Source organism: Aspergillus melleus (assembly GCF_016097325.1).
Source record: "Aspergillus melleus strain CBS 546.65 chromosome Unknown contig2, whole genome shotgun sequence".
NCBI lineage: Eukaryota > Fungi > Ascomycota > Eurotiomycetes > Eurotiales > Aspergillaceae > Aspergillus > Aspergillus melleus.
The window spans coordinates 5,041,030-5,063,792 of NW_025763371.1; the positions used below are offsets into that span (position 1 = coordinate 5,041,030).

Consider the following 22,763-nt stretch of genomic DNA (forward strand, 5'->3'; position numbering starts at 1 on the left):
CCTACCGTCTCACTGGCCCTACACGATGGTCATCCATGGTTTTGCGATGTGTGTTGATCGTGAGATGTGGGGCCCCCCACAAACACCTAGATCAACCTTTTCGTCCCATGGTAGGAGGTGCAGTGGTCGGGTTTGCAAAGCCTACAGACTCTCGGAAGGGACTCGCGTCGCTAGCATGGAAGGATGGAAGGATGGAAGGACTATCCCTGACCACTGTTACAGGATCACGTCATAAAGCGTGAGAATTAAGTTAAGGCCTGCGATATGGTGTGCGTTTCCATTGACTTTCCCTGGGATCCGAGGTCTCGTTTTTGAGTCTCGGTCCCGTTCCTTAGCCTTGTCGGCACCGTCAGCTAGGAGACCCTGGAACTTGCCTTGTTTCGCATACAGGAAGATCATTGCAGCTTCTGCTTGCACGGTACTAACTACTCAAATAGAGAGCACTTTTTCTTGCCTAGTACCTTGAAGACATGCCGTTCGGATAGCTGACGTCTAAGGCTCCACTCCTCAATATTGAGTTTCTTCAATGGGCCGTATGGAAGGACAAGCCTGACCGTGACCTGATGATCTTCCCGCAGCTTTCCATGATGAGGTGCTTTCTGTTCAAATTGTACTGATCAATCGTCACAGCCGTTGCCGGCTTGCTGCAGTTGGAGCGACTCTTTACTTTGTGTCCAAAGTCTATAAAAGCCAGGCCAACATCCCGTCCATGAGAATAACTCTCAATCCAACTCAGTGAGCTCGGACTCAATTGGATCTGGAATTCAATTCTTTCTTTTATGTGACTTGATTTCATCTGTCTTTCTTTGACCCAATTACTCAAACTTTCAATCAAACTTTCAAATTTCTTTCAGAATGAAGTACTCCAACGCCGCTATTCTGGGCTTCCTGGGCTGTGCCCTTGCCTTGCCCACGCCTGCTCAAGACGAGAGTCAGGGACTCCCGAACCTTCCATTCCCTCTTCCAAGCGGCCTTGCTCTACCGTCCGAGCTCCCCAAGATCTCCGACCTTCTGCCCACCGGACTGCCCATCAAGCGCGACGAAAGCGGTGGTCTGCCATTCCCTCTTCCCAGCGGGATCTCCGACTTGCTGAACCCGTCCGGGGGATCTGGCGAATCCAGCGCAACCGCCACCTCTAGCGGATCCAGCGGATCCGGAGGCCTGCCCATCCCCAGCGGAATCTCCAACTTGCTGCATCCCTCCGGACAGCCAGGAGGCTCCGGTAGTCTTCCGTTCCCTATCCCCAGCGGGATTTCGGACCTGCTGAACCCGTCCGGAGGTTCCGGCGGATCTGGCTCCTCCAGCGGAGCCGGAGGTCTGCCCGACCTCACCAAGCTGCTGCCTACCGACCTCCCCATCAAGCGTGACGAGGAGGCCGGTGGCCTACCATTCCCCATCCCCAGCGGAATCTCTGACCTGCTGAACCCATCTGGAGGATCCGGCGAGTCTGGCTCGTCCAGCGGATCCGGATCCGGATCCGGACTCGGAGACTTGCTTCCCTCCGGTCTGCCCGACATCTCCAAGCTACTGCCCACCGAACTCCCTATCAAGCGTGACGAGGAGGCCGGCCGCCTGCCGTTCCACCTTCTGCCCAGCGGCTTCCCCAACTTCCCGGGTTTCCCCAAGCCCACCGGTCTGCCCGACTTCCCGAAGCCCACTGGCCTCTTCCCCGAGCCCCCTAAGCCTGTTGGTGGTGAGCAACCTGCACCGACCCCGACTAGCGCGGCTGTCCCTACTGGATCGGCCGTTGCTTTCAAGGCTTAAGTGGACGTGGTTATGAATGTGCGGAATTTGTGGTATCGGAGATGACGATATAATGGGAGCAGACGCCTTGTTGAAGGATCATGATGACATGGATATTGGATGATGGATATGGGTATGGTTACGGGCTGTGTATCTGTCTATTGAAGTGAGAAGAAGATGCATGGATAGACCGGAATGCAGGAAAGCTGGATTTATGATCTACTTCGTGCCATCTTTCTCGTAAATATTGTATAAATAGAAGCATAACTGCCCTGTTAAGTGATTAAAGAAGTAGAGAAGAAGACCCTGCTGATTCATGATGTAAGTATAAGTTTTAACAGTCTTGTCACTAGAACGAGAAGACTAAGTAGTTCAAACATATGCAAAATGCAAGTGGCTGAGTGAATCGGTCCTCCAATCCAATCTCATAATTCTCTATAAACATTCTTTCTCTCTCTCAATGCAAACCAAAAACGCTCAGACTCAATGAATGAAACCAAGAAAAACACCCTCCACCCCTAACTATCTACAGTAAAGTTCACATTCAAGTAAACACATCCGTAGCATATCTTTCCTTCGTCTTCAACCCCTCCAAGAACTCCTCCGCGGCCTTCTCCTCGTCGCCTTCGTCGACATCCTCGCCGCGCTCGCGCGCCTGACGGTAATGCTCGCGCCGCTTCTCCAGGTACATAGATTTGCAAGCCGAGCGCACGCCCTGGCCGACGCCCGTCGTGCCACAGACATAGACACGCGCGCCGCTATCGAACAATTCGACGAGTTCCTTCCGGTCGTCCAGCATCAGGTCCTGTACGTGTCGACTGGGCGTGCCGTCAGCGGGTCGACTGTAGGCGTAGCGGACGTCGACGGCGCCGAGGCGCGCCCACTCGTTCAGCTCGTCAGCGTGGATGTCGTCGCTTCCTGGGGTGCGGCAGCCGACGTAGAGGATGGCTTTGGCGGCCTTGCCGACGTCTGGGTGTTCGTCTGCTGAGCCCATCGGGCTGCGTCGGCCGCGGATCTTCTCGACTCGGTCCATCACGAAACCGCGGAAGGGGGCGAGGCCGCTGCCGGCGCATGCCATGATCATGGGCGTGTCGAGGTCGATTGGGGGCTTGAAGCCTGTGTGTGAGGGGCGGACGGAGATGTGCGCGCGCTCTTCGGGTCGGAGTTCCGAAAGGTAGGTGGAGGCTACGCCGAGGTACTGCTCGTCGGAGGAGGCGAGGGATGGGGCGCTGAGCACGGAGAAGGTGATGGTGCATTCTGTGGGGTCGACGAGCGGCGACGAGGAGATAGAGTATTGACGCACGCGCATGGGCGGGAGCATGGCGAGGAAGTCGCCGATGGGAAGGTTGACGGAGGGGTACCGCATAAGGATGTCCAAGGGGCTTAGACGCTTCTTGCTGATCTCTTCGCTGAACCGGGTGGGGCTGGACGCGAGATACTGAAGTTCGGCCTGGACGTCGGCATCGGAGGAAGCGGCGTTGGCGATGGTGGTGAGATCGCGCTTGGAGGCCGGCTGCGAGAGTTCCACGTACGTCGCGAAGAGCTCGAACGCGGAGATGGGGGTGCCCAAGGGGATCGCGGTGGGCCCGTTGGAGGCCTGTGAAGGTTTCGAGACCGTGAGCATGGCGTCGGATGGGAGGTTGAAGCGGCTGATGGCTCGTCGGACGACGTTGTCCGGGTTGGTGGGAAGCACGGCGAGATAGTCACCGCATTGGTAGGTCATGTCAACGGGAAGCTTGAATCGAATCATCCGCTTGACGGGGACCCCGGGCGCCGTCAGAAGTTTGTTCTCGATCACGGATCCCTCCTGCAGCTGAAGACCTAATGTGGAGGGCCGCGTTCCTTTGCTGACGTCTACCTGAAGGGCCGATTTGCTTTCTTTCGCCTGAGAGCGGCCGAACTTGCCCGTCACCGCAGGCCAGAAGGTGGATTCACCCCAGTTATCGAAGTTGGTGAACATGTCCGAGTTGGCGGCATCGGCGACTCCAAGGTCGCAAAGACGGTTTCCACCTCGTTCCTCAACCAGCTGATTGATAGCCTTGGGAATGCGGTGGAAGGTGGATGCCCAGTCGTCTGTCGTTCCCGAGATTAGCGAGGGTGCGGCATACTGCAGAATTTAGAGGATACTTACGATGACCGCAGCCAAAAACGGCATAGTTTGTGCCCTCAAGTTCGTTTTCCTTCAGGTTGCTCAGCCACTCAAAGAAGTGAGCGGCGTTGTCCGGGGGCTGGCCCTCATACGAGGCCGAGATGAAAACCACAGGGTCGTTCTTCGGGACGTTCTGCATAGCCGAGTCCAGGGACTTGACCTCGGCAGCAAACCCATAGCCAGCGGCATCATCCGCCAGTCTTCGAGCAAACGCCTCGCAGGTTCCAGTGTTGCTGCCAAAGAAGACGTGCATCGGCTTGGCATCGCCCGCGGGAGTAGCCTTCTTCTTGCGGTCTTTGCTGCTAGCATCTGAGTCTTCGGAGGACGCTTCGCCGCTGTTCAAGAAAGCACCCAATTTTGTGGCATCCATACCATGTCGAAGGGTTGCCTTCATGTGGAAGCCATCGGGCTTGATCGTGAGGGTCTGCTTCAACCGTAGATCGTAGCTAGGGTCATCCATTTGGAAGTTGAAGTTCTGCAAGAGCATCGACACCAGAAGCAGCACCTCCTGCCAAGCAAACGGGCGACCGATGCAGGCGCGCATGCCGTTGCCAAATGGCTTCCACGCGTTCTTCGGCAGTTTCTCGAATTCGGCGTCCAGCATTCTTTCCGGTCTGAATTCCTCTGCGTCGTCGCCGTAGATCTTAGGATCCCGGTGCAGCTTGCCCAGAATCGCCACGATTGCCTCGTCTTCTTCCAGAGCGTACTTGCCGCCTCCCAGAGTCACAGGGCTCTCAGTGTTCTTGGTTGGATGGGCGTGGAAAGCAATCAAAGGTGCCGGGGATCGAAGACGCAGGGTTTCGCGCATCACGGCCGTGATGTAGGGAAGTTTCGACACATCCTCCACGGTGATCTTGCGTCGCCCAATCACCGTGTCTACCTCTTGCTGTGCCTTCTGGTAAGCCTTGGGGTTCTTGAGAAGGTAATAGAACAAGAACGAGAGCATGCCAGAAGTGGTCTCGTGGCCTGGAACGTGAGTTAGCTCGTCAAATCATTCTTACGAGGGTGGCGTTCGTACCGGCGATCAAAAACGTAATCATGTTGTTGATGATGGAGCTGTCCGAGAGACCTTGACCGGTCTTGGGGTCGCGGCCGAGAATCAACGCGTTTAGTAGGTCCTTCTTATCCTCGGGGTTGTTCTTGCGCGCATCCACCAAATCCTGGGCCAACTTTCGTAGAAATTCAATGTCATGCCAGTACTTGTTATTTTCGCTAGTGGGGAGGCTGTTCATGAGCGCCGGGCGCCGGGCCCGGTCACCCGAGCCTTGCAGCAGGGTGACCATCGCTTCAACGAAAGGATGCATCTCTTCGTGGTAGAATGAGTTGAAACGGGTACCCATAGAACAAAGGGCGATGGTGTCCAGGGCCAGCCGGGTGAAATCATCGGTGACCATGATGGGCACGTTGGGGCCTTGACGGGCCCATTTCAGGGCAAGTTGACTGGCGATGTCGTACATATCTTGACGACGTTAGCATATTGGGCTGTCAAGAGATGGATCGCAAAATAAAGAAGAAGAGAATGGCCTACCATCGAACATGGCCCGAATTGTCAGAGGTCCAAAAGCAGGGACCAAAACTCGGTGGGCGATCTCCCAGTTCTCCTCGCCGGGGTAATGGGCCGTGAACAGGCCGTCTTCGACACCATTTCGGATTTCTTGCAGACCAGCCACGACCTTTTTCGTGAATCGTTCTTCGTTACAAATCTCATCGACTAGTTCATGGGTACTGATGAAGACTCTCGTTTTTCCGACGATGGATAACCGGAAAATAGGCCCTGGTCAGGTTAGCCGGATAGTCGATCTACGTTGAAAAACTCATTGTCAGAGCAATGGGAGGAGCTACCATAGTTATCTGCCATCAACGAGAAACTCTGCTCGGGCACCTCGGGGTCGACATCCAGCACATTCCCCAGGAAGGGCACACCCCTGGGACCCGGGATGGGGATGAATTTCGAATCGCTCATGGCGATCGGAGATCGATGACGTATGTCGTTGAGCTGGCAGGCGGGGTCCAGAGGGAGAAGTGACTTTACAAAGACGTTTATCGGCCACCAATGCGACTATATCCAAAACGAAGTCTATAAGGAGTGAAGAAGGGAGAAGGTTGATCAGAGGATTCCAAGGAGGGGCGAGCAGGACAGTATTTAAAGTTGGGGGGGGGGGGGCGTTGGTTGTGTGAGCTTCCTCTCGCTGGTTGCACGTGTGACGCGGAACTTCTGTTGCTGTCAAAGACAAGTCAAATAAAATTGCAAACAAAAATAAATAAAAAACCCCAGGACTATCCAGAACCAGTTAAAGGATCGAATATCGTCGCATCTCGAGGTCGGGCCCATGCCTGCATGCGGAAATGCCTCGGATGTCTCTGTTGGCGGGCAGATTAGAATAGGCCTTGTGCTGATTGAGTGTGGCCTTATGCCAGACCTCCCTCATAACGCGTGCATAAACAGACCCAAGGTTGAAGGAACGATCCCAACGGTTCCACCGGAGTCAACTTTCGACCGCCGAGTCGAGTCGGAGAAGACCGACTCCACGCGATGCCGACCGTGAGTTGGGCCGGTCCCGTGTTCACTAATCACGAAATCAGATCTGATCAGAAGGATATTTCAACGTCGACTTGCATCTTGGATTTTGAATCTTCCCGGATAATTTAGTGCGACGCATTGCTGATGCATCATCGATCGGTCATTCCCTCTGATCGTGCCTCTGCAGGGTTTGTGACTTCAGGCTTCAAACTTCAGATTTGTCGCCACCAGTGGGGAGATTACCTAATGGTCCATCTTGGCTGGATTGGCACCAGGCATCAACAAACTGCACCTATGAAGTACACGGTGTAGGGAATCTCAATTGTCAATTGAAAAAATTGATCACCAGAGACGATGAGATAAGATTGGGGACCAGATCGACGATGCCTGTCTGCCAGTGCCGAGGCTGACCGGTCTGCACCCTATGCACCTAAGCAGGCCAATGATCCACTCAACATGCCCTTGCAGAATTGTAGAATCATGGGATTCTTCCAGAGTGCGGCTGGATTTCAAACTTGACTTTCTTGGTCATATATGCCCCTTTGTAGTCAACTCGAATATGAAAATGGGGTGTCCATCACTCAGTCTCCTTGCGTCCGCGAACTCAGGATGACATACTCCAGAGTCATGAGAAACACCTGCTAATAACCATTGCCTACGACCTAATAATTATTCATCAATCGTGCATGCCAGAAATATGTTGGAGATCGGTTGTTACGCTGCATCTCGAGGGCGGAAGCTATTTCTAGCTCGTCACACTCGAGCGTCGACCTGGAGTCTTCTTGAAGGCAGGGTAAACTGTAATACCCATTGGCATATTTATACCTGCCCAGCTAGAGAAAACATACGTAATCTATCTAAATTCGTACTCCGTAAATATCTACTTGAAACCGAGCTTGTCGTTGTAGATTGAAGACTTAATTAGGGCAAAGCTGATCACGCCATTATTAGCCATCTCGAATGGCCTCACCTGTCAGGCTGTCAATCACCACTTATTAGCCGCTGGGTTTCTTGCTTCGATCATTGTACTTACTTATAAGTCCTTCAAGCTTGGACAAATGGTGTGCAAGAGATGTGTCACATACAAAACAACTATTCGCGTGAGCATAGCTCTTATTCCCTTTAGCCTTTGACATCTTCGACCTCGAAGATAAAACCCTGGTCAGTCAGAATGACAGAATCTGAGTAAGCGGGCACAACGGGATTGTTAAATTGCCATAAGGTTGCCAGAGATGAGTTTATATCAGCCTTCTGAGCCTAAGAACAGCCGTCTCCACCGTGTCGCTCCACCAGTCAACAGGGGAAACGATGCGCATCAGGCTATCAGCCTTCAAGAATCCTCCCACTGTCCAGTCTCATAGACAAGATACTAAGATTAAAGACGCAATTCCTCCCTGCCCATAAATCATGAGATGGGGAGACTTTCCACAAACTCCATGTCCAAAATGCTTAATCTGATTGTCTCCCGGGTCTCGCTCATTTAACGTCGGCGAAATTCCACCAGACCGAAGATTTAAAACAGCCTAAAGAACACCCAATTCATTTGAACTGTTTCAGTCTCCCACAAGCTTCGTTCTGGCTCCCAAAGACCAATGGGTCCTCTACAATCTTTTCATATTTTTAATTTAGCCTACCTCCCCCTGAATCGTTCTCACAAGCTAAGCTTTTTAGTTTGAGAAACCACAAAGTTATATCTTAGCCATGCTGCCCCGGCTCAACATGTCTTCTTCCGCTTCACCTTCCTTTCGTTCTCTACCCCATCCATTCGCTTCTATCATTCTTCCTTTTCCGTAGCGACTGGCTCGCTACTCTTCCATTCTTTCTCCCTACATAATCCCCGTCATCATCATGCGTTCTGCCTACACCACCGTTCCTCTGGCTCTGGCCCTCCGCGCCGCCGCCGTTACAAAGGACTCCTGGGCCTTCGGAAACGGCTTCTACTCCGGTCCCTCGTCCGGTAACGCCCACATCACCAAAGCCACCTGGTCTCTCGTGCCCCCTGCCGTGCCCTCCGGCGTGACTGTCGAGGACGAGAGCGACCAGGTCTGGGTGTCGCTTTGGATCGGTCTGTCCTCGACCGCTGGTGACCAGGACGCCAACCTGTACCAGCCTTTGTTGAACTGGTCGCCTGATCAGGAATCTCAGTACGTTGATTTGAGCCTTTTCGGGGGTGGTTTCGTTTCCGTGAGAATGAGGAAAAGAATGCTAATGCGGTGTTGTAGGGGTTGCTCTGCTAGCGCGGAGGAGTGGTGCGTTGCTGCTAGCACTTATACTCCTGGTTAGTTTCTTGATTCTTGGCTTTACACGGTGGAGCAGACGAAATGGTTCACCAGATGATTTGAACTTTGATATTAACGTTGACTATTCTAGACGGTCAGAACGGCCAGGCCTACGTCACCGTGCCCAAGGACACCCAGGTTGACTTTGAAAGTACGTATCGCTCACCCATCTACCAACCTCTACACCCCCCCTCCCGCACCCAAAACCATACAGAAATCTAACACCTACTCCAGCCTCCGTCTCCAACAACAAAGTCATCCAAATCGTCACCATCGACAACAAGGTCGTCTCCAAGGAATCTGACGGTACGTCCCCCTCCACTCCCCCTTCGAAAAGATCAACCAAACCAGTCAGGAATGCTAACAAGAATACGTTCCACAGCCCTAGACAGCCCCCTCCTCTACCTCTACTCCGGAGATGAATGCTACACCGGCTCCGGCACCTGTGGCACCCTCGAAGCCTACAGCTACACCAACATCACGATCCACCTGAGCGAGGCGGACGAGAAGTACGGTGACACGCTCAGCTTGTACAGCGGCACCGCGTCGACTGGTTTCACGACCTCTGATAGTGGAAAGACATGGCATGCGGACGCTATTAAGATTAAGGAGGATACGTTTGCTAATGTGCAGTAAGCAATTCTTCTGCTAAGTGGGGAGTATGTTTAGTGAGTAGGTGTTGGAGGATGTGGTGATGTTTACTAGGTGTAAGAGGGGAATTATACATAGGGGTATGGTTTATGGGGTTTGATAGGGGTTGTATTTACTTCTACTTCCCATATAATGATTTATTTATTGAGTCAATAGATCATATCCGACAACTACTCGATACTACTTCGTGATCAAAAAGGGAAAGTATGCCCGATCACTATAACAATTAACAAGTCATAGGTTAGGAAAAAAGAAAAAAAAAAAAGCCAAGTTCTTCAAATCCAACCTTACAAACTAAAAGAACCCGACATGACTCCACCAATCTCCACTTCCTCGACACAGCCCACGCCAAAGTAGAAAAAAAAAAATTAAGAAAAACCAGGCCCTCGTGTTTCCGAATCTGTCCTAGATTGAGGGAATAATGTCAAGAGTTTAGTTACTTAGGGGCGATGAGCCGAGGTTACATGATGGGTGACATTTTGACAGAGTCAAAGGTTGGCTCAAACTTCATTTTGGATGGGAGTGGGGTTGGTTCATATTCTCAGTTGTATTTGTTTACGCAGCCGTATGTTGACAAGCTGGGAACCAGAGAAGATAGAGATATGGGGAAAGCGAAATACGCCGACTTATCACCGAGTGAAGGGTTGAAATTAGGGCAAGAGACGAGACCACACTGCCTAAGGCATCTCAGACATGTCTTAACTATCTCAGGTCTGCCTCAGGCGAGGAACGATGTCGTGACTTGCCCATTCTTGTCTAGAATAGAATAACATCGAGATCTTATATTCCTCTCAATTATGCCGATCATGGCATGTCTGGTTCATTGTCTCAGGAACCCTTTTGCTTCTTTCGACTCAGCCCTGCTGTTCGTCAGAACTTGGCCATTTCAGCGTATTCGCCCAGCCACGACTCCACGCCCGCAGGCTTGACAGATCGAACAACGAATTCCCATCTGAGCGCCAAATAATGGCGCAGTTGATGCTTGGCCCCTCGCTCTCATTAAGGTATCGGAGTATTTAAAACCAGACTATTCAGTCCCAGACCAGTATTGACATCTGAACCAAGCAGGACCAGTTAGGTGCCGAGCTATATAATACTACAGGATATCTTCCGGCCCCGGTATTAAGAACCAGGCTACATCTTACTAGCCAGCGATGGCGGTCGTGGGGAGTCGATGGCTTCATTTCGCAAGACTAGAAACATATCAACGTGCCCAGAGAGAACTGAGGAGGGAGAATACCGGGTCCGTTGAGAGGATGGCTGTGCCACTCCGCCAAGGTCGAGGGATCGTCGAGGGATTTGAGATCGAAGGGGGCGGGGGCGGAAGTAGAATAATACGCCATATCAACGAAGTCCAGAGTGGCTGAAAAAACAAACGTAAATGTCTATAATGAACTGTCAAAATCAAAAGATGAGATCTGCGTTTTCAGAATATCAAAATTCCCCAGAACAAAACAATCAAATGGCTGCAAGTAAAACGATACAAATAGGTAGGTATATACAATCGACGGAGACCTCTTATCTCAAAAGAAAGCGGAGAGAGGTATAATATGGACATGACTATAAAGAATAGATTTGAGGAAAGAAAGAGATTGTGAGGATGAATCATGAGTCCGACCCCCGTCACTTGACGCCAAAGATACAGCATGTCTCCAACACCAACCCGTGCAACTTTGGCCAGCAAAGTAGGGGTGCAAGGATCTTTTCTTCTAAAATTCCGCGACACCTTTGCACGCGGGTGTGGCAAGGTGAGAGCCCCCTTACAGATCAAGCTGCACGAGGGAAACCTCCCCGAGATGGATTTGATTGCTTTGTTTCATACTGAACGCAAGGGAGAGTCGGTTCTGATCACAGTCATCTGAGGGGAAACGAGAACAGTTATGCTACCGGTTGGTAGCCGCCCTTGTTCCTGAATTCGGTTGTCTTCCAGTCCGATTGGAAGTTGGTCATCTCGGTGCGGTTGTTGTTCCATTTGGCATCATCCAAAGCGTGCTCGAGACGGCCTCTCTTGCGCTGCTTGATGAAGAAGAAGACGAATGCAACGATGAGGATGATACCGGCGGCCGCGGCACCGCAGTAGATACCGACTCTCGCCGCCATAGGTAGCTCGGCCCATTTCTCCGCCGTTGACTTCGGGGGAGGTTTGTTCAATTCTTCGACGGTCGTTGAGTTACCACTGCCACCCGGTTAGCCTCAAATCTGCTGGTCTGAGCTGCAGTATCAGTAAGAAAGGGAAAACCTACTCGACAACCTTGATACTTTCATACGAGCCGGAGCGATCGCCGTACGAGTACTCCTTACCAGTGTGGAAATCGTGCACGCGCACTTTCTGAACCACCATGGTGTAAGGACCCTTATCATAGTCGACCTCACCTCCGGCCCACTCGATGGTTCCGAGTTTGTTCCCGGAGTCACCAGCCGGCCAGATACCGAAGCGGACGTTGCTCGGCGTTTGCGGGAAGTTCTTGCCGTCCAAAGCATCCTCGTATTTCAACGTCCGCACGAGATCGCCGTCCAGCCACCATTCGATTTTCTCTTTCGACCAGTAGGTGGTGTAGTTGTGGAATTCGGTGTCGGCGTTGCTGAGACCGTGGTATCCACCGCGGTTGAAACTCGTATCGTTACCCTTGCCGAAGTAGTTGGATTGCACCTCGGAGGTGTTGTAGCCGACCCATTCCCAGTCAATCTCGTCCCGATCGGCGGACTGCAGCACGACACTACTGATGATACCGGCACCCTTGGCCATCTTGACGTGGGACTCGACAATACCGAAGAAGATGTAGAAGTTCGACTGCAGCGTGGGGGATTGCAACTTCGATTTGATGGTGAACTCGGCGCCCTCGTCGGTGTAGTAGATGCGGCCATTGGTGACGTTCCAGATCGTGTCGTCCAGGGTCGAATTGAAGGTCCATGTGTGGTTGGTACCCAAGGCCGGCGCTGCCGGACAATCATCTTTCTTGAGCGGATCGCAGTCGGTGAAGGTCTGCGCCGTCACGCAGACAATGGCGATGGCCCAGAGGGACAAAAAGCGAAGGAATGACATGGTGGGAGGACGCGTGTAGGATCAGCTCCCCCCGGTGGGTTGAATATGGAGGTGGATTTGTTCTGCGTGGATTCGCACTCGTCGTATGTATATAGATCGAACCCTGGGCGGACTACCCAAGTATAGAGGGCGGAAAGGGGGGCGCACACAACAAGCGAGTGTTTACAATTGATAGGCGTCCCCGGAATTCTGGAAAGGAATGACTATCTAGCTAAGGAGCTAGGAATTAAAGAATGGATGTGCGATCAAACCGCACGAGAGTGAAGTCCGCCCGCAAGAAGGGATGTAGACGAGGGAGGATGAAACGATCGATGAATGAGAAGATCCGGAGGGGAACGACGGGAAGAAGAAAGAAAGACCATCATGGGGTCCTTTTTTCACTTTAACCCAATCCATCCTAACGAAATAATTAGTCGAGTCGTCCGGTGGTCTTGGGCCGCATGGGCAAGTAATTTCCTTTCGGGGGTTTATTATTAGCAGGACTGCCTTCCAAGCATCTTTTTTTTCTTGTCGTTTCTCAATTTCTTCTTATTTTTTGATTTTTCCTCCCCCCTTCTGCAGTCGATGCCACTAGTTTCTCCTCTAGTCGTTTAAGGGGTCGCCCTAAACTGGAAACTCGCCCCTCTTGGCTCGCGGTGGCTGCCCTGTCTAGTCCTGGGTGGGACTAGCGCTGGGCCCCGCTAGCCCCGTTCAGGGTCTAGCGTGATCCCTGTGCCTGGCGCCAACCGCGTCCGGTAAGGCGCGGACCGGCGGTCAGGCAGCAGCTGGACCAATGGCCGGGCTCGTCTGCAGCACCGATAGGGGCGGGGCCAATCATCCGAGTTCTGCAGGGGGTTTCCATCTCCATGGGTGTTTCATGATTTCATCGGAGGATCCTTAAAAGCAAGGCACCTTCGCCGTTTCCTCCTGCGCGGGGGGGCAAATCCATGGGAATGTCGCTTGTCGCTTGCCGCTTGACTCGCTTCTCCGTGCGTACTCTAAACATCTAACCAAGGGGCCAAAGTCCATAACGTCAGACAGTCAGACACGCTGACTCTCCTCGATCCTGGAGGTAACACTCAGATCATGGACTGTGACACCCGGCCCCCTCTTCCAAGCATCCAAAACCAACGCCCAGGACAGCCACTCTTCCCTGGGAAACCGGATTGGCAGGTGAGACTAGTTGGTACTTACGGAGTCGACCCGGCCTGAAAAGTGAAAACTCAGCATGTCTGGAACTGTGATTGACCGACCGTCGATGATTGGCCCAGTGGCAATGCCACCGGCATTTTTACCAGGCTCTTCATCCGGGGAGGGAAATGTATGCGGATGTGCGCTCGGAGTATAGATAAATTTAGACAGAAGGGCCCAGGAGCTAATGGCACCATCGAGAACGGCGTATGGTTAGGGTGCCTAGGGCCTCCGTCGGCAGATGGAGAGCCTGAACCACGGTCGCTGGATAGGAGAAACTAGACTGCAACTACGCGGAAGCAGTACTGTAGTTGGGAGACAATCGCAATGTTGCCATCTATCGACATTCACCATCTGGACTGAGGCAAGTTCGCAGCTCATCTCAACTGCCGCCGAACCGCAATGTCGATCAATTCTGCCCTCCATACATAGCACATAGCTCGGCGATCCGATCCCCAAGCGGTGGGTTCGCAAAAACAAAAAATCTCTGCAGATCCACCCCTTTCTACGGAGGGCTCGTTGGGAACTTGCCGCGGAGTAGATTTCGCAGACGTCATTGTGAATGTGAACTGTAGAATCCATGAAGAGGGATAGTTGGAGGGTGGTTTGATTAAACAAGCCTCCGACGTCCGAATATTTTTAGATCCCTTTCCTAAAGTTATAAAGTATTTGGCTACCTAAAGAATTGGTCAATGGGATGGCGGCTAGGCTCGATTAGGCTGGCCAGGCCGCACGCCGGCGCCAGGTCGTTCTATTAGTGATTTAGTGTCCTTGATGTTCTTTATAGAAGAGGGTTCTATAGAATATGACAGCCTAGACGGAGTACGAGCTAGGATGACCGGTGCCGTTCTAGAGTCGCTGCGATTTTCTACGAGAGCCGTCATTATATGATATTTTGGGGAATAGGGGGCGAGGAGTATATTAAAAAGGCCCGTATAGCCAGGTTTAAGCCAGCTATTGCTCTTTGACGGGCTTTGTCTCAATAATAGCTTCGTGTTTGAATATATATAGGGAGACTCGGTTCCGAGCGCACGGGAGGAGGCTTTATTGGTGTTTGAAACTCAGCTCCTGAGAGCTACTAGCTGCCACACAAATCACTTTGGTAGTGGACCGACTGAAAAATGTCCATGATACCCCGTATGTCTCTGAACTGACAGACATGAAGCCCTCAGGCAACGACAGACACGTGATGTCGACCACGCTGACCACGTGACAGCGCATCACGACACGCCGTCACGTCCTTACGTAAGGACACCGGCGTTCATACTTCAGTTACTACTACGATGGACTATGGACACTTCATCCCTCGATGCTGTCATATGAGATTGTAAAGCTGTCAGTAGAAGATCAATTCGGATTGGTTCAAATTCAATTCCTGTCAAAAGGTCGTAGTGAAACCAGGACACGCCGCAGTTCAACAGTGAACCATATCCGTAGACATCTCGTGCGGGCGGGCTGGACCGAGCTAAGAAAGATGCGTCCAACGCCTGCACGCTCCGTCCGCGTCCACATCGCGACGCGATTTAGATGAAGCGCTTTTTTCTTGCTACGCCTTGGGGTCCTTCCCACTCTACTTCCGCCCTCCCCTGAACGGCCTCCTCCTCCTCCATTCCTCTCTCCTTTCCTTTCTTTCTTTCTTTCTCTCTCTCCCGTATCCTCATGCTCCCCGTCTGTCCTCTCTCATAGCCCAGCCAGCCTTCCATGTCTGATCCGGAGCCATCTGTAGCGGCACGTTCGTCGTCCCCGGCCACTGCCCAGGCACCCGAGTCGGCTGCGGCTGCGGCTCTTAATTATGCCTTCCTGGTCCACTCGCAGAAGACTCTGACCCAGAACCTGCCTCCGAGGGTCGACAATAAACTGTTGGCGAGGCAGAAGCGTCGCCGGACGAGGTACGCGGTGTACCACCTTTGACCTTCCCGGCGAAGATGAACTATACTAACGCGAGTATCTTGTTTTCATATAGTCCGGAGGACCATGCTATTCTTGAGTCGGAGTATCAACTGAATCCCAAGCCGGACAAGGCCGCCCGTACAAATATAGTCCAGCGGGTTTCGTTGGGCGAGAAGGAAGTGCAGGTATGCCTAACTTCTAGTTCCACATATTACGCGCCACCATCCATCCCCATGACTGATTCTTACCCATGTCTTTTCAGATTTGGTTCCAGAACCGTCGCCAGAACGATCGTCGAAAGTCCAAGCCTCTCCAGCCCCATGAACTCTTAGCCCCGCGTTCCGGCGGGACCGACGCGTCGAAAAACATCTCGAGTGATGAAGTCCTACCCGCAGAACCCGGGTCTTCAAGTGGAACGGAACAGTCGGAGGAATCGGGCAGCGAGAAGCATTCGATGGAACAATTGGCCGGCACCGACTTGGTAGAGGCGGACGTGCCGCCCGCAGAAAGAGATGAGACTGAACAACTTGGTCCCGACTCTCAAACGAGCGTGGAGTCATCCGAAGTTCCGGACAATAGCCAGCCCATCTCAGAGACGACTGAACCGGACCCTGAACCGACGCAGATACACGAGACCATCGTATCAGAGGAGTCACTCCCGAGCTCTGCGAAGAGAAAACGATCTATCTCCGAACTTCGTGAATGCGAGCCAGCAGTACAGCAACCAGTCACGCCGGGTGCAGTGCCGGATGCTAAGTCGCCGCCTTCCTTGAGGATTTCCCTGTCATTTGATGGCGAGGCGATGGTGAGAAAGGACACCGAGTTGACGCCGTCTCCGCCGAAGGGACGCAACGCGCTTCGAATCGCCATGTCTTCAGATGGGAAGGCCGTGATCCGTGCCGAAGGCGAACCGTCACCGTCTAAGAACCGGGTCTCTATGTTCTCGGCCCGGAAACCTCGGTCTGCAGGTCTTCGACGGAGCAACAGTGCTGTGGTGCATGGAACGCCGCGTGGTCCCGCAGAGAAAGAGAGACTCTTTGGAAGATCACGAGACCCTCGCAACTGGGAGTCTTTCTTCGATACCGATGCCCGAAGTGCCCTGTCCACACCGTCTAGCTCCCAGACTGCGCCCAACTCTGGCTCCCCGGGGATGTTCCGCCCCGGAGCTCCACGTTCTTTAACCCGAAGCCTATCGGCTAGACACAGAAACATGTTGACTTCTACTCCCACATCTTCTGAGTACCTGAACACGCCAGTCCCCAACGCCGCAAGAGAGAAGCGACGCAAGATATCACGTACCGTTTCCTCCTTGGGGCGTCTGGAGTCTGGTCATAGCCTTCTGAACCGGACGGCATCTGGCCCGGTCAGACAGCCCAAGTTACTCCCGAAGATTGCTAAGGACGCCGGCGACGCAGATATGCATGGTGGTGATTCCGACAAGGAGAACTGGGTCCCCGGTACACGAGCGTCCAATGTTCGTCGTCGGGCGGCTTCCCACCATCAATCACAACGCCCCGCACTCGGAGAGTCGAAGGGCAGAGACGGGAAGGCCAATAAGGACCTAATGGCCACCGGAAGACGCTCTCGACTTTCTCAGGCGTCGCAGCGCAAAGTCAGCGGAGGCAAAGACGTACCAGAAGTGGACGCCGATGTCTCTGCATTCATGGCTGGCGGGGGTAGTGCAAGTCAGGAAGAAGACCTTGATTGCATCCAAGGCTTACTGTCACTCAGCCAAGGTGCATGGAGGTAGAGACTCTGCTCTGATCTCTCTGATACGAATCTTCTTTTTTTTTTGTTATTTTCTTTTGTCCATTTTCCTTTGTTTCATATCCATTCATTCCTTCTGTAATCATGTTGGAAGGTGCAATCCAGCAAGCGGTGATTGCCTGTATGATGCTGAGCGATGCTCATTCTATGACGATTGACCAGTCTTTCCTGTCTAGTGCAGTCCTGGCCCTTGAGCTGTAATGACTGCCTAGCATTGATGATGAAATTTTGCCACCGAGTAGGACACAGTGATAGTCCTGTGTAAATCTCCGGCTAATATAACAATTATCAAACAAAACAGAATATTCTGCAAATTATTTTGACCAATGAATTGTATCTTGCCCATGTAGTGCACATAAGCGAGGTTTTAGTGAGAACCAAGCACGGCTAGTCGGTCTGCACGTGGCCTGCACCGCTGACTTCTCTTTGTCCTGCGGTTTCTTGGCTCTTTTGTCCCTCCCGTCAACTCGCACATGAGCTGTCCATCTGCTTCTCTCTTGTGCTGGGGAGGACGATCGTTTCGTCTTACGGTGAGTTCAATCTGTCTGTTTTTGTTTATTCCATCATCTGTGTGGTTTTTCTTCAATCGCTGTTGTAGATCTTCAGTATTTGATTTTCTGCTCAGCATAATCAATGTAGCGGTACTCAAACTGCCTCACATTGCCTGTACGGAGTACTTCGAATCCATTGCCTCTGATGTTGCTCTTTGGCTATTCTCGTGCAATACCCCATGATCTGGGACATTGAATACCTCTTCTTCCATGGGAGTCATATTCAATTGCCTTGGTGCATATGGCTGTATACTCGGTTTGTGGGGTTCTACTTGATGCACCCCAAAAAGGAGATATAACAGGCGCTGGAGTTGGTCGTACACTCCATTCTGCAGGAAATAAGCTAACTAAATCCTATGGTGCAACAGAGAACAGCTTATGTCGGTGTAACTGCAACATCGGACTTTTTATTACCGTCATTTAGGCATCGACATCAGACACGTAGCTTTACCTCACTCTGCATCACTGCCATGGGCAAAAAGCCTCAAGTGGCCATCATTGGAGCCGGCTTTTCGGGACTCAGATGTGCAGATATTCTTGCCAAAAATGGTGCCCAGGTGACCATCGTCGAGGCTAGGAATAGAGTCGGAGGGAGGGTGCGTACTCATTCAAACTGATGCCTCGTTCGTACTAACCTGGAACAGGTCCATCAAAGTGAGGTTGGGAGTAACCTTGTAGATTTGTATGCTTACTTTCCCTCCCTTAGAAGTTAACATCCATGGGAATGGGAAGACTAACTCTTACGGCAGAGGACCTAATTGGATCCATGGCACCGGGAAGAATCCAATCGCCGACATTGCAGCGCTGACAGGAACTACCATTTACGACCTTGAGGGAGATCAGATTTTGTATTCCTCTGATGGCAAGCTCATAGACCGCCAACTGGCTACCAAAGTATCCGAATTCCTGTGGGAAACTATCGGAGAGGCTTTCGAGTACAGCAATGCTCACAAGGAAACCATTTCTCCACACCGCAGTCTGCTCGATTTCCTCACGGATCGACTGGAGGCAACCAGTCTCACTCCCTTGGAAAAGGAGCTGTGTATAGAATCAAGCAGGCTGTGGGGTGCATATGTCGGGGATCCCATTGAAAGGCAGAGCTTGAAGTTCTTTTGCCTTGAAGAGTGTATAGACGGCAGTAAGTTCTCGCTAATTCTGCTCATATTGCATCACTACTCACTCGAACTCTAGACAACTACTTTGTGGCTTCCACTTATAGAGCTATCCTGCAGCATGTCTCCAAGACCGCCCTTGAGAACGCCGAGATTCGATTTGACCAACCGATCGTCAAAATTGACTCGAAGATCCGAGATGATCCAAAGACACCGGGTGAAATCACCTTAACCACCGCAACTGGCGAAACCTTTCAGTTCGACGAAGTGGTAGTTACCTGCCCACTGGGATGGCTGAAGCGCAACCAAGCGGCCTTCACCCCCGAGCTCCCAGCCCGACTCACCCAAGCCATCAACAGCATCTCGTACGGTCGATTGGAGAAGATATACGTCACTTTCCCTGAAGCATTCTGGCACAATCATACAGACCACAACGCCAACGATCCCAGCGGACCACCACCAACAACAAAGACCAACACCCCCGAACAACCACCCACCTTCATCCAATTCCTCGACCCAACCTACACCCCCCACCCGTCCAACATAATATGGAACCAAGAATGCGTCTCGCTCGCAACTCTCCCCCCTCCATGCGCCCAACCCACCCTCCTCTTCTACACCTACGGCCCCTGCGCCACGCACATAGTCTCAACCCTCAAAGACCTCCCCCTGTCCTCCGCAGCCTACACCAACTACCTCACCACCGTCCTCTCCCCCTTCTACTCACTCCTCCCAGGCTACAACCCCACCTCACCGACCTGCCAACCCACCGCCTTCCTCGCCACACAATGGCAAAACGACTCCTACGCAGGGAACGGCTCGTACTGCAATTTCCAGCGCGGTTTGGAGCACGGCGATCGCGACATCGAGGTCCTCAGGGCAGGTATGGGCGTTGAGCGCGGCGTGTGGTTCGCGGGCGAGCATACGGCGCCGTTCGTGGCGTTGGGGACCACGACGGGGGCGTATTGGAGTGGGGAGCGCGCGGCGGGTCAGATCTGTGGGCTTTATGGGCTGGGGAGTGTTGGGGTGGGGGTTGTGAGGGATGATTCTTTGCCTTCGGCGGCGGTGGCAGCGGAGGGGAAGGATGGGGTGGTGGATGGTGATTTCAACTAGCTAGTAGGGAGGGTGAGGGAGGTAGACTACAACTAGATCTATATATTGATAGATCGACCCGAGGTGAATCTAGAGAAGAACAAGAGATTTCGGTTTGGAATATGATATGCCTACCTACATAAATGCAACGCCAACTACTCCTGACTACACAATAATCTAGCAATCTCACTCAGTTTCACTAATTGATATAGTTCATGGAATAGACAAGGTAATATGTATTCGCAATATTTACACATCCACGAAACACAAAAGCCATTCAGTGCCGGAAGTCCGACGGTACCTAGGCCAGTAAAGAGAAAAGTGGACCTAATTCGGATGCATTGTACAATAAAAAGCAGCAGCAGCAGCAGGAAGCAAAGCACAAAAGCCAGCCAGTACTATGATTCGAACGAAAGATAGAAGGAAAAAAAAAATAGGGGAATCATAATGAAGACGCTATTCAACCGCTCCTACGAGGGGAGGGTGAAAGAAAACAATAAAAGCAGCGGCAGGAATAATCACGCGAGGCAGAGAACGGAATTCCAGAGAATAACTTCGCACCATTGACGGGGAGCATTCAATAATCATGCACGACCCCCAAGACTCCGCGTAATCTGCAAGCAAGGCAAAAGTAAAAACAAGCAGTACCACTTAAGGACAGTAAGGGGGGTATCCGCAAAATCCCGAACTGAACGCCGGAATAACAGAAAAACAAAGGTGCGATCCGATAAGCTTGAAATCCACAGGTCGGGAAGAAATGCAATGATTGAAAAAAGAAAAAAGAGCAATGCTCATATAGTACAGCGTATGATGGCGCACAAACGATGAAACTGGCAAAGTTTGGTCAAGTGGCTGCAGCTAGGAAAACCCAGCTTCATTTCCGAGATTAAGTGACACGGAATGACGAGAATGCATTGTAGCCACCTTCAGTCCGACTGAACTGCCTTAGATGGGCGTTGAGACCAAATAGATAATTCTTCGTGGTGTCTGAATTGATGGGAACCAAACCCAGGGCTGTATGCTCAGGATTCTTGAAGTTTGTGATCATGCAAGTCCCAGAGTCTATTGACAGAAGCACAGAGCAGGAAGGAGATCCCAGCTTGATCAGCTATCACCGATCAATCTTCCCAAATAGTCTCTAGGTCCAGGTCTTGGCGACGCTCTGCTCCACAAACACTCCAGCGCTTTCTCTTGTCCGCTCGGACTCCGTAGCCTCCCGATCCACCTCTCGCATTCATGAACGTGCTCGAAGGGCCGGAAGCATCGGACGTACCGCGTCGCCGACTCCCATTAGCCGCCGCCTCGGCTTCGTCTGCCTTGTCGGCCGCAGCTTTCAACATCGCGATCTGATCGGCTTCGGTGGCCTCCGCTTCAGCATCGGGAATGTCGGGAATAGTTTCCAAAGACGAGATACTGGGGCTGCGAGACCGGATGCTGGTAGGCGTGGACGGCACGGAGGAAGCGGAGGACGCCGAGTATCCCGGATAGGACTCGTTGAACTTCGAGTTCAGAAACAACGGGGAGGCATGCGCGGAAGAAGGGCTGCTGGTCAAGTTGCTGGTGGGGGTTCCGGCATGGAAATGGAGAGGGGACGATGGTCGCCGGCGACCAATGCGCGGGAAGGTGTGAGAGAACATCGGTGAGGCAGAGGGTGGTTCTCCGTGCGGTGAGGAGGCCATCGCGGTGTCGAGTTCGGCGTGTTCAGAAATGGTTTCGGAAATATTCAGGGGGATCATTCTGGCCTCGAGATTCTCTCCAGCTGTAGCCTGTAGAGGCGAGTAGCGCTTGGGAATGTGATCCGCGAAGTTCGTCGGTGCGCCTCGGCCGTTGACGAAAATATATCTTCCTCGAGAGTCCAACCCGGGAGAGGAGTGAGCGCGCGTCATTGGAGGGACCCCCGAAACCTCTGCTAGAGATCGCGACCGGAAATGGGAACGGTTGAAAGGTAATCGGCTCGGAGAAGAGGTAGGGGGATGGTGATTGAGCGATAAGGTTATCATGACGTTCTCCTCGGGTTCCGGCGTCGAGTCGTGGGCGGGTGTAGACGTCGTCGAGTCGATCGAATCGATCGAATCGACCGAATCCATGGGGCTAGGGGGAAGCATAATTCCCTCTGGCGGTAGGTGAGACGCTTCCATATCCGTTGGCAAGAAAAGAATTAGGCTAAAGCGGCTGCATGCTGGTGCGTCGAACAACTGGCCCAGAGAAACCTAACTTGTAGCCGGTCCGAGGTCGAGAGAGCGGGAAAAGCAAGGATGACTAGTTGAAAAAGGAGAATGCACCCCAGGATATTATATCCTCTTCTCCACGAGAGAAGACCAAGAACCAACCAGCAGGGGGGAGGAGGGGTTGGTTGGTGGATTGGGGATTGGGGGATGTGGGGTGAAGAGGGTGGCGGAAGGAAGGACGGAGAGAGGGAGAGAGAGAAAGAAGAGGAGGACGAAGAAGAAGGGGGGGAAAGAGAAGTTTGGAGAGTTTGACTGGTGAGGTCAAGACTTTTTGCCTTTGGCCGGCACGAGGTCACCGACCGGGGCAAAGTCACGGACCATCTTTCGCCTTCGTCCACGGGTCACCCCCTTTTGACTATCCACTCCTCCACCTTCACAACGGAAATTCCAACAAGACTACGGCGGGATGACTCCTGTCGCGCTCGATCCAGACGGGTCGAGATTTGCCATTCGGTCAAGACTAATGTATCTCCTGCACATCTCCCTCGGCGCAGGGACTGCGCTGAGCCACTCGCTTGTTAGACCCTGACGCACCTGGAAACAGGTACATCGGTAGTCCTTCTGGAG

The 22,763-nt window shown here is 52.4% G+C and overlaps 7 protein-coding genes across 8 annotated transcripts; 4 read left to right on the plus strand and 3 right to left on the minus strand.

Annotated features, from left to right (window-relative positions):
- Window positions 1-855: 855 nt before the first annotated feature.
- LDX57_004592 (extracellular proline-rich protein) lies at window positions 856-1,764 on the plus strand (the record flags this gene model as incomplete). Its single annotated transcript, XM_046086260.1, has 1 exon — window positions 856-1,764. The coding sequence occupies one exon, from the start codon at window positions 856-858 to the stop codon at window positions 1,762-1,764; it is 909 nt and encodes a 302-aa protein (XP_045942223.1).
- Window positions 1,765-1,965: 201 nt separating this feature from the next.
- LDX57_004593 lies at window positions 1,966-6,134 on the minus strand. Of its 2 annotated transcripts, XM_046086261.1 has the most exons (5): window positions 5,735-6,134; window positions 5,421-5,666; window positions 4,911-5,351; window positions 3,875-4,858; window positions 1,966-3,816 (listed from the first exon to the last, which is right to left on the minus strand). In XM_046086261.1, the coding sequence occupies exons 1-5, from the start codon at window positions 5,853-5,855 to the stop codon at window positions 2,288-2,290; spliced, it is 3,321 nt and encodes a 1,106-aa protein (XP_045942224.1). In that variant the 5' UTR covers window positions 5,856-6,134; the 3' UTR covers window positions 1,966-2,287. The 2 variants fall into 2 exon arrangements, with proteins under 2 accessions (XP_045942224.1, XP_045942225.1); XM_046086262.1 differs by having other exon boundaries at window positions 3,875-5,351.
- A 2,127-nt stretch (window positions 6,135-8,261) lies between these two features.
- LDX57_004594 (uncharacterized protein) lies at window positions 8,262-9,328 on the plus strand (the record flags this gene model as incomplete). Its single annotated transcript, XM_046086263.1, has 5 exons — window positions 8,262-8,557; window positions 8,636-8,691; window positions 8,784-8,843; window positions 8,927-8,998; window positions 9,075-9,328. 5 exons carry the CDS (start codon window positions 8,262-8,264, stop codon window positions 9,326-9,328), a joined length of 738 nt encoding a protein of 245 aa, XP_045942226.1.
- Window positions 9,329-10,717: 1,389 nt separating this feature from the next.
- On the minus strand, window positions 10,718-12,716 carry LDX57_004595 (glycoside hydrolase family 16 protein). Its single transcript, XM_046086264.1, has 2 exons — window positions 11,587-12,716; window positions 10,718-11,519 (listed from the first exon to the last, which is right to left on the minus strand). Exons 1-2 carry the CDS (start codon window positions 12,384-12,386, stop codon window positions 11,222-11,224), a joined length of 1,098 nt encoding a protein of 365 aa, XP_045942227.1. The 5' UTR covers window positions 12,387-12,716; the 3' UTR covers window positions 10,718-11,221.
- Window positions 12,717-15,073: 2,357 nt separating this feature from the next.
- On the plus strand, window positions 15,074-17,542 carry YOX1 (Homeobox protein yox1). Its single transcript, XM_046086265.1, has 3 exons — window positions 15,074-15,445; window positions 15,520-15,631; window positions 15,709-17,542. The coding sequence occupies exons 1-3, from the start codon at window positions 15,258-15,260 to the stop codon at window positions 17,194-17,196; spliced, it is 1,788 nt and encodes a 595-aa protein (XP_045942228.1). The 5' UTR covers window positions 15,074-15,257; the 3' UTR covers window positions 17,197-17,542.
- A 143-nt stretch (window positions 17,543-17,685) lies between these two features.
- Window positions 17,686-19,989, plus strand: LDX57_004597 (uncharacterized protein; the record flags this gene model as incomplete). The annotated part of the gene is made up of 5 exons (XM_046086266.1): window positions 17,686-17,743; window positions 18,133-18,360; window positions 18,409-18,446; window positions 18,514-18,902; window positions 18,956-19,989. Exons 1-5 carry the CDS (start codon window positions 17,687-17,689, stop codon window positions 19,987-19,989), a joined length of 1,746 nt encoding a protein of 581 aa, XP_045942229.1. The 5' UTR covers window position 17,686.
- A 1,097-nt stretch (window positions 19,990-21,086) lies between these two features.
- Window positions 21,087-22,106, minus strand: LDX57_004598 (uncharacterized protein; the record flags this gene model as incomplete). Its single annotated transcript, XM_046086267.1, has 1 exon — window positions 21,087-22,106. The coding sequence occupies one exon, from the start codon at window positions 22,104-22,106 to the stop codon at window positions 21,087-21,089; it is 1,020 nt and encodes a 339-aa protein (XP_045942230.1).
- Between the last annotated feature and the right edge of the window lie 657 nt (window positions 22,107-22,763).